Source organism: Perca fluviatilis, chromosome 1, assembly GCF_010015445.1.
Source record: "Perca fluviatilis chromosome 1, GENO_Pfluv_1.0, whole genome shotgun sequence".
Classification (NCBI taxonomy): domain Eukaryota; kingdom Metazoa; phylum Chordata; class Actinopteri; order Perciformes; family Percidae; genus Perca; species Perca fluviatilis.
Window position 1 is genome coordinate 27088748 of NC_053112.1, and position 15185 is coordinate 27103932.

The 15185-nt window shown below is 42.1% G+C and overlaps 1 protein-coding gene across 5 annotated transcripts in view; it reads left to right on the forward strand.

Moving 5' to 3' along the window:
• si:dkey-117m1.4 (serine/arginine repetitive matrix protein 1) overlaps positions 1-14410 on the forward strand; it is an 18784-nt gene extending 4374 nt beyond the window's left edge. For 4 of the 5 annotated variants that reach the window (XM_039803332.1, XM_039803349.1, XM_039803324.1 and 1 more), the window contains exons 2-9: positions 4170-4264; positions 4692-4773; positions 5501-5867; positions 6779-6853; positions 8114-9261; positions 9766-10595; positions 10806-11054; positions 12552-14410. In XM_039803332.1, coding sequence (XP_039659266.1) covers positions 4170-4264; positions 4692-4773; positions 5501-5867; positions 6779-6853; positions 8114-9261; positions 9766-10595; positions 10806-11054; positions 12552-12805 — 3100 coding nt within the window. In that variant the 3' untranslated portion in view covers positions 12806-14410. Of the gene's footprint in view, positions 1-2105; positions 3722-4169; positions 4265-4691; positions 4774-5500; positions 5868-6778; positions 6854-8113; positions 9262-9765; positions 10596-10805; positions 11055-12551 lie in introns of those variants that run through there. The other variant, XM_039803342.1, reaches the window with a different exon arrangement.
• Positions 14411-15185: the final 775 nt, after the last annotated feature.

The following is a 15185-nucleotide window of genomic DNA, read 5'->3' on the forward strand; positions in this document are numbered from 1 at the left end:
GTTGGGATCAAGTGTAGCTCAGGACTGTTAGCTAACCCTGTCTGTGTGAGCATGTATGTCGGTGTGGACAACTGTTGAAGCTTTGTTCTCAAACTGACTGTAATGTTATTTTTCTATTGGCTTTTGGGTAGGTCTGGGCAATAATTAAATATTATGTGTGATGAGTTTAGTCTGAAATAATTTACAAAAGTGATAGATACTGTAGTTCCGTGCCCTGTCCATGGACACAAGCTTGATTCGACAAATGAATCATGGATCAAAGTTTACTGGTTTTTACCGGATCTTTCTACTTCAACCCATGGCCTTAATCATGGACCGTGGAGTTTACTCAGGTGTCTTGGAGATGGTTTGTAAGTGAGTTGTGGTTAGTAGGTGGACGTTGAGTTAAATACATTTTGCCGAGCTACAATTTCCAAGATTAAACATTAACACGCACACACATTTTCACACTCAACCTCAACTTGATTATATTTCAATATAGGTAAAGTATTCATATTAATATCATTAAATCGATTTCAGCCGTATTGCCAAGCCTTACCTTTGAGTATACAGATCTAAAACTAAGCTAATTTTGCCTTATAAAAATGTGATAGACTCATCAAACGCAGCAGTGTGGTTTGACATAGTAAGTGTGTAATGTTGAGGGATGTTGGTTACCACAGAGGATGTTATATAATCATGACGGTTGTACCCATTATTAATATTATAATGTGACGTTGACAGTGCTGTGATAAGTGAAATACCACAATTTAGCGCAGTAGTATGGAGGAAACCCTTCAGTTAATTGAGGAAGTTGTAACATCCATTGGAGCAATACAGTAACTCATGTTACGCAGCACTGATTCTAAAGAGAAGCACATTTTATTTATTTTTTTTGTCCTTTTTGTGTTGTCAGTACCAGCACTGTGATATGTTCAAAAACAGATCTTTTCTAATGCTTGATCGTGTAATTAAAATGCTTAAGCTTTCTCATAATTTATTGATATTATCATGTTTGATTTTTGATTATATTTTCGAAGGCAAGATTTGTGTGGTTGGTGCGGAGGAAATGGAAGGAAAAAAAAAATCTCTACATATGTCAGCACAAATGCAGCCGCACACTCTTCTTGTGCACTCACTTAAACTTAAACACACACAGACAGACATGCGCGCAAAGTATCACGAGTCCAGATGAGAGTGGATCAATACAAAGACAGTGGCTCTGGTTGATTTCTTTGCTTCCTCTCTCTGTTCTCTTTCTGTCTGTCTTTTTTCCCTTTTGCTCCCTTTTCTTTTATTTCTCCCGCTGTCTGTTCATGGCTGCTTCACTTTTTTCTTTCATATCCCGTGTTTCTTCTTGCCTTTCTTCCTCTCCTCTGTTATTTTTTTTTTCTCTTTTTTTTTGTCTGCATGCACACACACACACACACACACACACACACACACACACACACACACACACACACACACACACACACACACACACACAGAGTAATGAACACCTCAAAATCCAAAGCACGATCTTTCTTTGGCCTAGTTTTAAAAGCCTCCAATGTCATGCAAGTAAAAAATGGCCAATATTGAGATCTGTGGTAGCAGAACAAGCCCAGAACCGGCAGAGGCGGGATCAGTTTGGCTTTTCTGAGCGTGGCGGTTTTGGCATGGATTTAGTCTGAAGAAGATAATCTCGCGTGGCCATTCTGGGCTCACACAGGTGGCTGCGTTTGAGCTCTCTGGGGTAATGGCACACTCCTTTGTGGTGATCCAGGGGTCAGAGCACTCCACTATAAACGCTAACTACATCACAGAATCTTACTCTAGTTGGTGTGGTCATTATTCAGAATTTACTGCTTACGTAATCATCACATTAAGCAAAAAAAATTCCGAAACCTTAACAGTGCGAAAACAGTTAATTTTGAAAAGTTGATAGTGTGTGGCAAAGTATTTTTACTTTTTTGTCCCTTTTTTAATTGGATGTTATTTTCAACCATGATGCATTACAAACATTGTCAAATTAAAAGTCAATTTGACCAGTGGGATTTATATTTTATTTTACAAACACACAACCCACACTAAATTAAAGAAATGTTTTAATTTAAAGAAACAGGCTGACCAGTTCATTTTCCGATTCTTCGGTTGTTGAGATTTACCGAAAGTTGGTATTAAATGTCTTGTGTGTTCTGTATTCTTTTTTACTTATTCTTTGATCGGAGGGTTTCTGATTTACATCACAACTCTACCAATTTCAGGCTGCAATTCATATAGGCAAAGTTCTCGAATGGCTGTTCGATAATATTTTAACATTTGAGAAATTTGGTTTGTAGAAAGGGATGTGTTTATATTCCTCTAGGTACGGATTTAAAAAAGGTATTGTTTTGGTGCCGAAACTCAGTTATCTTATCAGCACTACTAAAAATAAAATCATATCCAGCCCCATTAAATGATAGTGGCTGTTTTATTTATTTATTTTTTTCATACAGTTTGTGTGAGGATGTTTTATTATGCCTCCGCGCCGGCGATAGCCGTGGCCAGAAGGCATTGTGTTTTCGGGTTGTCCGTACGTCCGTCTGTCCCATTTTTGGTAACACGATATCTCAGGAACGCCTTGAGGGAATGTATTCACATTTGGCACAAATGTCTACTGAGACTCAAGGATTTACTAATTACATTTCAGTGGTCAAAGGTCAAGGTCACTGTGACCTCACAAAATGTGTTTTTGGCCTTAACTTGAGAATTCCTACAGTAATTATAACCTTACACACAAATGTCTAATACAATGATGAAGTGATGATATTTTATATCCATTTATTTAATTTAATCTTTACTTAAGTAGGCAAGCCATTAAGAACAAATTCTTATTTACAGTGGCGGCTTGGTAGAAGGCAAAGCTTCTTGAGAAGAACAGAAGGTCAAAGGTCAACTCCACTGTGACATCATAATGTTATGCAAAAATGCTTTTCTGGCCATTATTCAACACCATAACTCAGGAACAGAAGGGGAGATTGTGACCATATTTTACAAATATTTGACAGCTCAGTAAAATGAATGTGGATAAGTTGAAATACGAGAGAGGTCGCTTCTAATTACTGGAAGGTGTTTTTGGCCTCTAAATTAAAAATGCACATTGACATGTATAAACATTCAAGTGTACCTTTTCATTAAGCTGGTGTGTGGTGAGGAAAGATGGCAAAGTTTAAAAAATAGTATGTCCAAAAATCTCTTTTGCTGGGCTTGGAAGTAATTTCCTCCTGTTCAGTCAGTGCAGATCACCTAAATCTAAAACCATGCGCTAGATTTCACACTTCAATCTCCAGTCATACACAGTTAAAAACATTTTAAATAATCATTGTCCAGTTGCTGTGTAGGGCTGGGTATTGATACTTAATACCTTTTTAAGGTATCCCTCCTAATGCTGTATGTCTTTTTAGTCTGAGTTTGTCTGCTTCTTGTCTATTGTTTCCTGTGTGTAACACCAAGACCGTGATGGAATTAAGTATTTTACTTTAACATGTCATCCTTTGGATTACTGTTTTATCATCTAGATCCAGAAATCAATCAAGTAATCAAGCAATCAATCAATCAATCAATTGACCGAAATAACCCAGTACCAAGTAGCATCAAAACTGATCCTTTTTGTGCCCAGATCTAGAATGACACAATCACCGCAAGCGTTCTTCAAAATAATCCGACGTGTGATTGGCCCACTACTGCAGCAGCTACAGCCCATGCAGTCTGTGGTCTGGTGAGGTCGAACACATTTGAACACTTTCAAAAAGTACTTTGTAAAAATCATTTAGATGGGGACCAGTGGTGGTGGCTTTTATGCAACTGAATGCTTCCATTCACATGATGGGTATCAATAAGGTAGAAAACAAGTAGAATTAAGTTACAGTGAAAACACCTTAAACTGTGAAATTTCCCTTAATACTTTTCCCCAACTTTTTAAATTCCCATTCAGAACACAAGACAAAATAAGAGTTTATTTGCAAAATGTATTATGCTAAATAATTGTTTTTCTCGGTTACATTGTTTTTTTAATCGTTAGGAGCCAAAATCAAATTTGTAATCAAAATTCGATTAATTGCACAGCCCTAGTTTGTATTGATCCATTGGGTGGCCATCAGGTTATTGGCCAGTAGGTTGAATAATTAAATGATAATTGTGTGTGTCTGTGTGTGTATTCTCTGCAGGCGCGGCTGTGGAAGGAAAAGGAAAGGGACACCCGTGAAAGTCTTTGTTACACACACTGAGGAAGAGAGCATGCCTGAACACAGCTTCAGCCCAGGTGTGTGTTTGTGTGTATTATATTTGCATGCCATATTCACTGTGTGTTGTGTGTGTGTGTGTGTGTGTGTGTGTGTGTGTGTGTGTGTGTGTGTGTGTGTGTGTGAGTACATCTGTTTGTGTGATTGGTATGGGGGTGGAGCGTGTGCAAGTGAGTGTGACCTACTTTTGTGTGTATGTGTGTGTGCTTGCCTACGTATGTGCTGCGATGTGCACGTGTGTGTGTGTGTGTGTGTGTGTGTGTGTGTGTGTGTGTGTGTGTGTGTGTGTGTGTGTGTGTGTGTGTGTGTGTGTGTGTGTGTGTGTGTGTGTGTGTGTGTGTGTGTGTGTGTGTGCTCGAGGAGATGAGGTGATGACCTTTGTGTGTGTGTGTGTCCCTGCATACTTGTATGTAATCCTTTTTATACTGACTGTTGCTGTCCTCTCAGGTGATCGTAGAGAAGCAGCAGAGAATAAACGGCCCATGCTGGATGGGCCTTTCTTCAACACAGACTCCGCTCCTCACAACTGGTGAGTGTACTTTTGTGCGTTTCTGTGAGTTATAAAATATATATATATATATATATTATATTCTTTTATTCAAAGAAATAATAAATATATATATATATATATATATATATATATATATATATATATATATATATATAATTTCTTTGAATAAAAGAATATAAAATATATATATATTTTTGAGAAATTATATATATATATATATATATATATAATTTCTCAAAAATATATATATATTTTTTATATATATATATATATATATATATTTTATTTCTTTGCTGTTCACATTTTATGTTCAACATTTTGTAAAGATATCAATGTGTATGCAGGCTATACAATGGTTAAATAGTTCCTGAAGGTCTGTCTGAAGGGCGACTTCTTGCTCTTAGATTTAGAAAAGACTGAATGGCTGCTGATCCTAACTCAGCACTCGAGGACAACTTTGTCTGAGAGCAGCACTTCTGAATCCCGGTCCTCAGGACTCGCCAACCCTGTAGGTTTTTTATTTTAGGACAAACAATTGTGAAAAATGTTGTTGATACATTTTTTTTGTCAATCAACTAATTGTTAAAAAACCATAACAGATACACAGCATGTCTTTCCAGTTCAACCAAAAAACAAAAGAAAGAAAAGAGCATTAGAACAGAATATAAAATAGACCAACAGCACATATTGTCTGATGACGATAGTAAATTTAACTTTCAACCCCCCCACCTCCTTCACTTCCCAGTGGTCCATCAGTGCAGGCTCATGACAAAGTCTCCACCGGATCCAAGACCAGCTCCTGCTCTGCATCTACCCCAGCTCCAGCTCCTGCCGCTTCCTGCCAAACCCCAACCCCGCTCCCTGCTCCTGCCCCAGCCACGACGACTTCAGCTCAGGCCCCGTCTCTGACCCCTGCGTCCACAGCTCCGGCTGCCCCGATGGCCTCTGCTCCGGCCCCAACAGCCAGCTCATTCCCCCCCTCCCCTAACTGCCGCATCCGCGAGGTCCACTGTGGCAGCCAGGTGCGGCTGGTTGTTATCGCCATCCGAGACATTACCAAGGGGGAGGAGATCACTGTGGACTACAGCCTGACAGAGTGGGGAGAGAACTTGGTCAGTACCTTTGAAGACACATTTCATACACTACACACACACACATATGCTTCTGGTATTACACTTGTGACCACCTTTGAGGCCATTAATCCCCATATTTACCCCCGCCTCTTGCTATTCTCCCCCTTTATTAATATATATTATTATGTTATACTGTTATTATGAGGTTAAATCTAAACTTTTAAAATTTCTAATCCAAAACCTGCCATGTCAGCAGGTAATTATCTCACTCTTCCTTTTTCTTCGTCTGTCCGTCCTTCACTACTTGGTCAACACACACACACACACACACACACACACACACACACACACACACACACACACACACACACACACACACACACACACACACGGGGGCACAAGGCACGGGGTTACCATGGTGATGGTTGAGCTCCAGTTCTCTCCCTACCTATAGTGCTTTAGCAACAGTAACCATGGTTATCGCATGACATCTGTTCCTTTTAATGGATCTCATTAGATTGGATCAATTTACTCAACTAAATAATTATACCAGAATCCATTTAAGGAAATTAAATTGACAAAATTTTGAAATTGACATCAGAGGTAAGTGGGACCACGGTTGCTCAAAGCCATATTTGGCTGAGATAAAGTTCAAAAAAGCTTTTTTTTTTTTAAAGGTTTCTATTATTGGCTGATTGATTGTTCTGTACCTAGTATTGCAGCCTGATTAATGTGTATTGCTTGTGAGAAGTTGACAGTGTGAGTCTTTTCACTTCTTCTTCTTCTTGTTGTTAGTGGGAGATTTGGAGTCCTAATCAACCTCTGTGCTTATGACCAACTGTGGAGGGGTGTCCTCCTGCTCTCTGAGTGACAGCTGAGGCTGATTGTGATGGCAGACATTAACGAGCCGTGTGCTGGCTGTTCTAATCTAACTGCTTTGTGTCCCACAGGGTTTTCGTGGTACTGTGTCTCCAGCGCAACACGAGTGTAACTCTGACACGGAGAATAACAACAATATCAAAAAGGTACGGGAAAAACACCCACTTTTCCCTTAAACTGTCAAAATATCAATTTATTTATTTTTCAATTTTAAGAAGTTACAACTATACAATCTAGGCATTCATCAGGTGGCTAGAAACATGACTCCAAATGAATGATATTTTGTTGCTTTGTACCTGCTGGATGTATAAACAGGCAACTGTTTGCTAACTAGTTCACCATATTAACTTAAAAAGGTGATAATAATGTCATTGTTGTTGTTTCTGCTCCCCCTGAAATCGAATTTATTTAATGTTTAAGACAATATCCCAAATATTATAAAATATTAGTTTCTTTGGAAACTTTGAGATCTTCACTAGAATCTGAAATCTGTGATTGTCGCACTGTCAAAAATAGTGGTATTAAAGAGGTTGTGGAACACTTTGGAAGTGTTGCCTAACATCTATGCAGTAAAAAACTCCCAGAATATTAGTGAGCAAATGTAGATGCAGTTGTGATGCACTGCTGTGCCTGCAGGATGCCACCTGTATGTATTGGTGGACAACACTGATGTGATGTTGGACTCAACATAATCCTGATCATCAAGTCTTCCTCCCCCTGCTCTGGATAATTGTTTTATTATGTGTATTACTGATGCTATACATCATCAAGTTTAACCCTTTTAAAGTAAAACAGCATAAGTAATGTATGCGCTTTGAGTGTCTATGATAAAGTGCTATATAAATGTAATTAATTATTATTATTATTATTATTATTATTATTATTATTAACCTGTTGCTTAATGTTCATTGTGCTGTCTGCTGTGTGTCCGCCTCCTGTCACACACTAAATAGTCTGGTTCACTTGTGTGCAGATGTTTACCTTTTGCTTATTGCTTTGAAATGTGAAGACTCCACTGACTGTGCATCTGATTAGACTGGTAAAAGTTTAACGCATCCGTGCAGTAATGTCAGTACCGACATGCAAACTGCACTGCAATCTGTAACATGGTGGTGACATCTTTGGGGAACGGTTGTGACTTGGTGGGTAGTTAGATCACAGTGGTTAAGCAGAGTCAGGGACCACTGTTGTTTAGGATTTTCTCCCCAGATATTGAGCCTTAAGGTCTTACAATATTTATTTACATACTTGTTATAAATGCTTTGCTAAAATAAACATTGAATGCAAGAAAACAAGGGAAGGAAATGCAGGTTTGAAAAAGTTTTAAAAAAGCGAAAAACTTCTCTCGACAACAGGTGACATGTTCTTTTTTTCCCCCCCACCCTGTCACTGTCTGTCACTTCCAGGAGGATGAGCCTCTCTCTGTGACAGCCCAGCAGCAGCAGGAGTATGTCACCCCCTCTTGGTCCCTCTCCCCCTCCTCCTCCCCCATCTCCCACTCTGACGCCAGTGACTCAGATGCTGGAGATGAAGACAACGCTAGCCCCCGCGGGCGGGCACAACGCCGGCGCAAGAAACGGCGTAGCACTCCATCAAAGAAAAAGACCCCCCATCGGACCCCACCTGGACGGCCGCTGCCGGTCCCCCCCACCAGCATTCCTCATTACAACAGAGCGCTTCCTTCATCCCACCCCCCAGCACAGTCCTCCCCTCCCTGCTCGTCCTCCCCTCCCTGCTCGTCCTCCTCCTCTTCAGCTAAGCCAGTGTTCAAAGCTCCGGCTCCGCTGGGCTCCAACACCAAAGGCAATGTCAACATAAAGGTGCCCAAAGGAGGAGTGTCCATAGACGCCATGCGCCAAACCTGTGAGCACTGTGGACGCCACTTCCGCTCCCTGGGTCGCCACTTGGATAAGCACCATGCCCACCAACCAGAGGTCTGCTCGGCCCTGGTGGAGCGCTACACACAGATGCCCCGTCTGCACGCACAGAACACAAACCCTACCACAGCTCACACACCCACTCCGCAGCACTCAAAGTCATCACAAACTGCGGGACAGAGCCACAGTTCAGATCTTCCACAGATTGGCATCCAGGACCTCTCCATGCCTCCGCCCACTCTCACAGCAGCTGACCAATCCCCTGCCTCCTCTGGAAAAAACTCCAGCCCACCTGTGCTGACTCCTCCACGAGGACAGAACGCAATGCCGGTGTCTGTCCTAAAGAGAAGCCCGCCCCCTGTGGTTGTGACACAGTCCAGGATGGCAGTAATGAGGCTAAAGACAGAAAGACAGGAGGAGGAGGGAGAGGACGAGGAGAACGAAGATGAAGACGATGTGGAGGTCGTGGAGGTAAAGATGCCCAAAGAGGAGGAGGATGTTGAGGTGGTGTGCCCTCAGCAATTCAGCAGCAGGTTGGCCAAAGAGATGGAGCCACCAAAAGAAGAGGAAGATGAGGAGGATGAGGAAGAAGAGGAAGAGGAGGATGAGAATGAGAATGGAGTGATGGAGGTGGAAGATGAAAGTGGGACAGAGGATAAGGAAAAGGACTTGCTGAGGTAACTTGAGGTCTTGTGAGCACATTTGAGAGTAGGGCTGCAACTAACAACTATTTTTATTGTTCATTAATCCAAAACAAATTCAATCAAATAATTTTGTCTATAAAAATGTTTTGTCCAAACAATATCTTTGTTGTTTTGTCCAACCAACAAAGATATTTAGTTCACTATTGAGTATCAAATGCTGGAACCAGTGACTGTTACATTTTTAAAATGCGCAAAAGACCAAGCAATGGGAACCAAGCAAGCTGCCCGTTCCCAACAGGCACTGCACACCTAAAACAAACAACGAATTTTGCAATTATGCCCACAAGTCCTCTCAAAGTTCAGCCCTAATACCTGCTGGGCTCTGTTGTAACATCATAGCTGGTACATAAAGAAATTGAAACAGTTAGATTGTAGGATACTGTAACAAACTACCATCACCTTGTCGTAAGTTAATTGGAACTAATACTATTGAAAGAAATAAATGAACTAATTGCTCATCATCTCTCTTTTTTTCAGTGGTTTGGGGCGTCACCACTTGCTGCCCCTCCTCTCGTCCTTGTCCTCCCTGGTGCTGTACCTCCGTCGGCTGCAGCATTCTGCCTTCCTGTCCCTGTCTCGGCAGCTACAGTCAGCCGAGGCCTGGCGCCTTCTCTGCCACTCCAGCCTGGCTCTCCTCATCCTGTACAACCGACGACGTGAGTGTGAGGTCTCCAAGCTGTCCATCAGCGAGTATCGCGCTCGCATCACTCCCCAGTGCCCCGTTCCTGTCCCACCTGGTGCCCCTCCAGCGCTCACTCCGCTGGAGGCCTCCCTGTCCCCCTTTGAGCGCCTGGTGCTTCCTCACCTCCCTAGAGTAGGGGTCCAGGGTAAACGTGGACGAGTCCAGCCCCTCATCCTCCCCCCTCACTGCGAGCCCTGCCTGGAGCTCCTCCTGCAGACACGGCAGGATGTGGGAGTTGACCCCACAAACCCGTATGTCTTCGCCAGGCCATACCACTCCCCCGCTACACCACTGCGTGGTACTGACCTCCTCCGTAGCCTGGCCCGCTCAAGCGGTACCCGCAATCCCCGTGCCCTGACCCAGACCAGGGTTCGCCGGCAGGTAGCTATACTCACCCAGCTGCTGCTACTGGGAGAAGGAGAGGAGCCCGGGCAGCCTGGAGGTAGTGCTGTGGAGAGGCTGGAGCACTTCCTGGAGAGGGAATACCATGTTACACAGAACTGTGCCGGAATTGGCCAAGACCCAGGCCTGATGGGCAGAGTGGGCAGAGTGGTGCTTTGTGGAGAGAGAGATGGAGTGCTGTTCAGAGGAATGAGCCTGAACCACATCTGCCTGGAGCTGGATGGTAAGATGTCTGAATGAATGGGACTGGTGTCTTTCTCTGTTGTCCAAGACGAGCTGTATCATCCCTCTCTTTATGGTGTCAAACATCCCCTGGCTGGAAAAGTATTGTTTGTCTGAGAATAGGAGGTGTTTGGACATGGAGAGTAGTAACAGATTGGACTAATATGTTCTGCTCATTCTTTCCTCTACTTTTTTTGCCTCCTTTTTCCAGTTATGTCAGGAAACTCTGCAGACTCCTTCTCAGAGGGAGAGTCTGAAGGGGAGCAGGTGAAGGAGAAGCCTGAGGCGTCCCCCCCTGCTCCCGCTCCGAATCCAACACCTACCCTTCTGTATGTCAGGAAGGGCAAGAACAACGGGCGGGTGGGACGACCCAAGAAGCTCAAGAACTCCCAGCAGCCCCCTCCACCTCCTCCACTTTCACCCACAAACCGCAAGAGAGGTTCGGGTCAGCCCAAATCAGGTTTGTTTGGCTTTCAAGTATTCAAATGTAATCGCACAGTTTAACAAAACAGAGGAAGATAAATAAATAAAAGTGTGCAGGTAAAATAAAAAGCAAGATAGAGACAATGAAAAACAAACAAATGTATTAATAAGTTATAATGTGGAAAAAAAGTGACATAAAGCAAAGGAGAAAGGTAAGAATACAGTGTGTGTGTGTGTGTATGTGTGCGTGCATCCAAGGAGAAACAGGAGAAACAACATTCACAACATTGGGCAGTTAAAGCGTTTTGCTTTATCAGGCCCTTAGTCAGTATTCAAAGGTGAAGCATAAAGTGTACTAGGGGACATGTTTATCCCAGCAGGCAAAGTTCACTGGTCAAATAGCAAGAAATGCACACTGCTGAGAACACAGAAACTAAATAATGTATACAAGTTCCGAATTCCAAAAGTTCTCCCTGTTCCATCCCGCTACCTGTTGGGTGATGTCGACTGACATGCAAATGTCACTGCCATAAGTTTGATATCCTGGAAGATACAAATTATTAATAAACAACATACCTGCAAGCTTTTTGGCGAAAATCGCCGTTTTGAATGGGAAAATGTCATCTATGTAAATTGTTTAGGTCCGAATATTTTTTATTTTGGGAGGGGGTATCCGAGACCCGGTCCTAATACGGCACCGGTGCCTTAACGACCGTTATCTACCGGACTGAATAGCAACGCGGATTTCGGTGCCTTATTTAGGTGCCACTTAAATGCCTGCGCTTCTCTCTGATGCTCCGAAAACGGACGTTAGAGGGAACCGAAACATCGCCGCATGGGACGCTAGTTACGGTAACACTACACTCGACAGCAGGTAACGTTAGCCTACCGTTAGCTAGCAGCTGGAGTAAACACGGTTAAAATGCTGACAGCTAAACCGTGTAGAAGTGTGTCTGTATTTCACTGGAGAGGATTCCAACAACAGTCTATAGCTGCCGTTGTCTGAAAAACAACACAGATGTTGCATTCACTTGAAATACGCCTCGCCAGCCTTGTGGCCTTAGCAATAAACAAGCAGACTGTCGTTATGAGCTCCTTTTAAAAAAAAAAAAAAAAAAAAAAATGTTTTAGATCAACTATTATTATTTATTTATTTATATATATATATATATTAGCAATAAACAAGCAGACTGTCGTTATGAGCTCCTTTTAAAAAAAAAAAAAAAAAAAAAAAAATGTTTTAGATCAACTATTTTATATATATATCTCTCTCTCTCTCTCTCTCTCTCTCTCTAAAGACATCTTTCATATAAATCATCAAGAAAAAATTGCCACCCATCGTTCTAATATAGATATTATAGACAGTCAGCTTTCTGACTTGAGGGCTGAGTGCCAACTGAAACCATGAAGCATGTATGGAACATTTTCGGAGTTTAAACTCGTGACTATCTATTGGGTCTATTGGAGGTTTCACTACACTAATGAGAGAAGCTGTTAAAACTCAGCATCTCCATTCATCTCTCCGGTCTTGTAGGAAAGCGAGGCGTCCTGAAGCGTCCCTGGTCAGAGGCGGAGCGTGCAGCAGTCGAGGAGCACTTGACCCAAAACATCACTGAGCTTCGAGTCCCCGCAAAGGCGGACTGTGAGCGCTGCCTGCAGCAGTGCCCCCTGCTGGTCAGCAACCACCGCGACTGGCGAGCCATCAAGTTCTACTGCCACAATCGCATTCAGCTGCTGAAGAAAAACCAGCGGCGCGAAAGTGATCCCCTGCCCCTCACTGTCTGCTGAAGGAAGGGGCTTGAAAGGTGGGGGGGGGGGATGTCTGGCGTGGTGCGGTTCAGCTAGTCAGAGCAGATTCTCAAATGGTCCCGCGCTGCCTGCCGAGAGGACGGTCCTAAATTTCACTCTTCTGGTAGCTGGGTTTGTTTTTGACATTGCTTCCTATTTGACACCTGATGGCATTTTTATTTCGAGCCATACAAGAACAGAAATCTGAATAAACGTTTTTGCTGCTCTACTTTAAGGTCTTAAAACATGACACTCTTCATGGTGTTCCTGGTTTGAGGGTTTGTCAAAGGCGGTGCACTTGGACAGGTGCTGTTTGAGACTTGCCTTGAGGGACTACAGAGACCATTACACTGGTGGCAGGCAGCCTGTGTTGTGTTGTAGATGGACATTTTTTTCTCTCCTTTCAAATCAGATACACTAAACTGAAATGTAAACAAGGGAGGCAGTCTTGCCCTACAGTGTTGTTATATGAACGTCGTGAAGTAGCATTAGTGTTTTATGCACTTGGAGACGTTAATAGGACAAATGGCCTATGCTTGGGCCACACTTTTAATAGCGGCTTTATAATTAGAGTAGGCCTAACTACTACAACCCTAGAAGGATAACCAGATCTTTCCTCATTCAAGCTAGTTCTCCTCTTCATACAGCTGACTGTGCAATTCTGACAATGGTTTCATTATATTTGGACCATCATTTACGTGTAAGGTACTAGGTGATTAATGACTTTTGCAGTTCTTATGAAGTTTTTTTTTATTATTTTTATTTTGAGTGGAATACAATATTACGATGTATGGAGAGGATATTCTGACAAACTCCAGAGTGTGGGTTTCATGAGAGAGATAATTAAATGGCCTCAGAATGTTGTGAAGTTACTTTCGGATACCTAAGATGTTCAGTCCAGAAACATGAAAACTGTTTGGAAACCTGTATTAACTCAATATGTCAACATCTACAATTTTTCCTCCTGTTCCCATTTGCTGTTGGTTGTTGTTGTTGTTGTTGTTGTTGTTTTTCTGCCTGTTGCACATTCGTTATTGAAAGCAGTAGAAAAGGTGCTATAGGCCAATAAGCTGGATATCACTTTATATGTGGAGAGGAGATTTCCCTTGGTTGTGTTAAAGTTTCTTAAAAAGTGGGCATTTATCAGAGAAGTGATCGTTCTGTCGCCACGTTTGTCACGTTTGTCTTTTCCAACGGCTAGAGCTCCTTCTGTCCTTTTCCAGCCACACTACACGCAGCTCGACCATATTTTTGCTTTTTAACTCTTTGTGTTGCTGAAAATCTGCGTCCCTCAGACTAAAACCTCCATGAAACCTCAAGACAGATACTTGAAGTTATTTAAACCTTTTGCAGAATATTTGTTCTTTCTTGCTCTAGCCTTGCCAGTTACATTGTACATAACAAATGTATTATCATTATGCTAACTGGTTGTTTGTTCTAGGCCATATGTAGCTTTTTCCATTTCTGAGTTATTGCTATCTGTAAATAAGCCTGTTTGTAAATACTCCTCAGAGAAACAAAGAAAAAACACAATGTATGACATGCCTTGGTTATTGTGTTATGTTTTTTCTTTTTTTATAAGTCTTATAAAAATGAAAAGCTCTATGTTTTGTCCTGTGGTTATTTATTTCAATGCCCTATTTCACAAAACATTCAAAGGATTCTCTCTGTTGGAAACATTGTAGTGTTCAGGATTTAGGTTACTGGAACATTCGTTGGAAATAATGGCCAGAAATCTAGTCCTTACAGCTTTGTGTCCTACATGCAGTGCACTGTTACAGACACTAGATGGAGATACTGGTTCATAAACCATAAACAGTTCTGAGAAATCAAAGGAAAGACCAGTTCTGAGAATACAGATTCCTCCAACAGTGACAGACGTTCAGTCAGTTAAAGAAAATGTTTTCCTGCCCTGGATGTAACCCTGCCAAGTGGATACATGCAACGACAGTATGACGTATCCGTAAATACCTGAGAACGCAGCACCTGGTAATTTCATCGGCCTCTGGCCTCCATCTTGGTGACTTAGTTGGCTACTGATCATACTATGTAACCACTAACCTTGTCTTTAGATCCAGCCTGTGAATTCTCAAATAAAAGCAAGACCCACAAGAAAGCCGTTATTCCAGGCAGCAAAACTTCATGTTGTTACTTTGGAGAGGACCAAAATTCTCAAATGTCCCAACTTAGTAGTTATGTCACGTCTTCCCCCCTCTCTATAATAAACTTATATTTATTTTAACTCTCTGAGAATAAGAGAGTTAGTAAAGCACACAAAAACATGAAAAGCTAATAGCTTGGGTTGTCAAACTCACAGGATTAGCAGTTATCACTGTGTTGAGTCCCTTGTGTTTTGAGGTCCTATCTTCTATCTTATCTG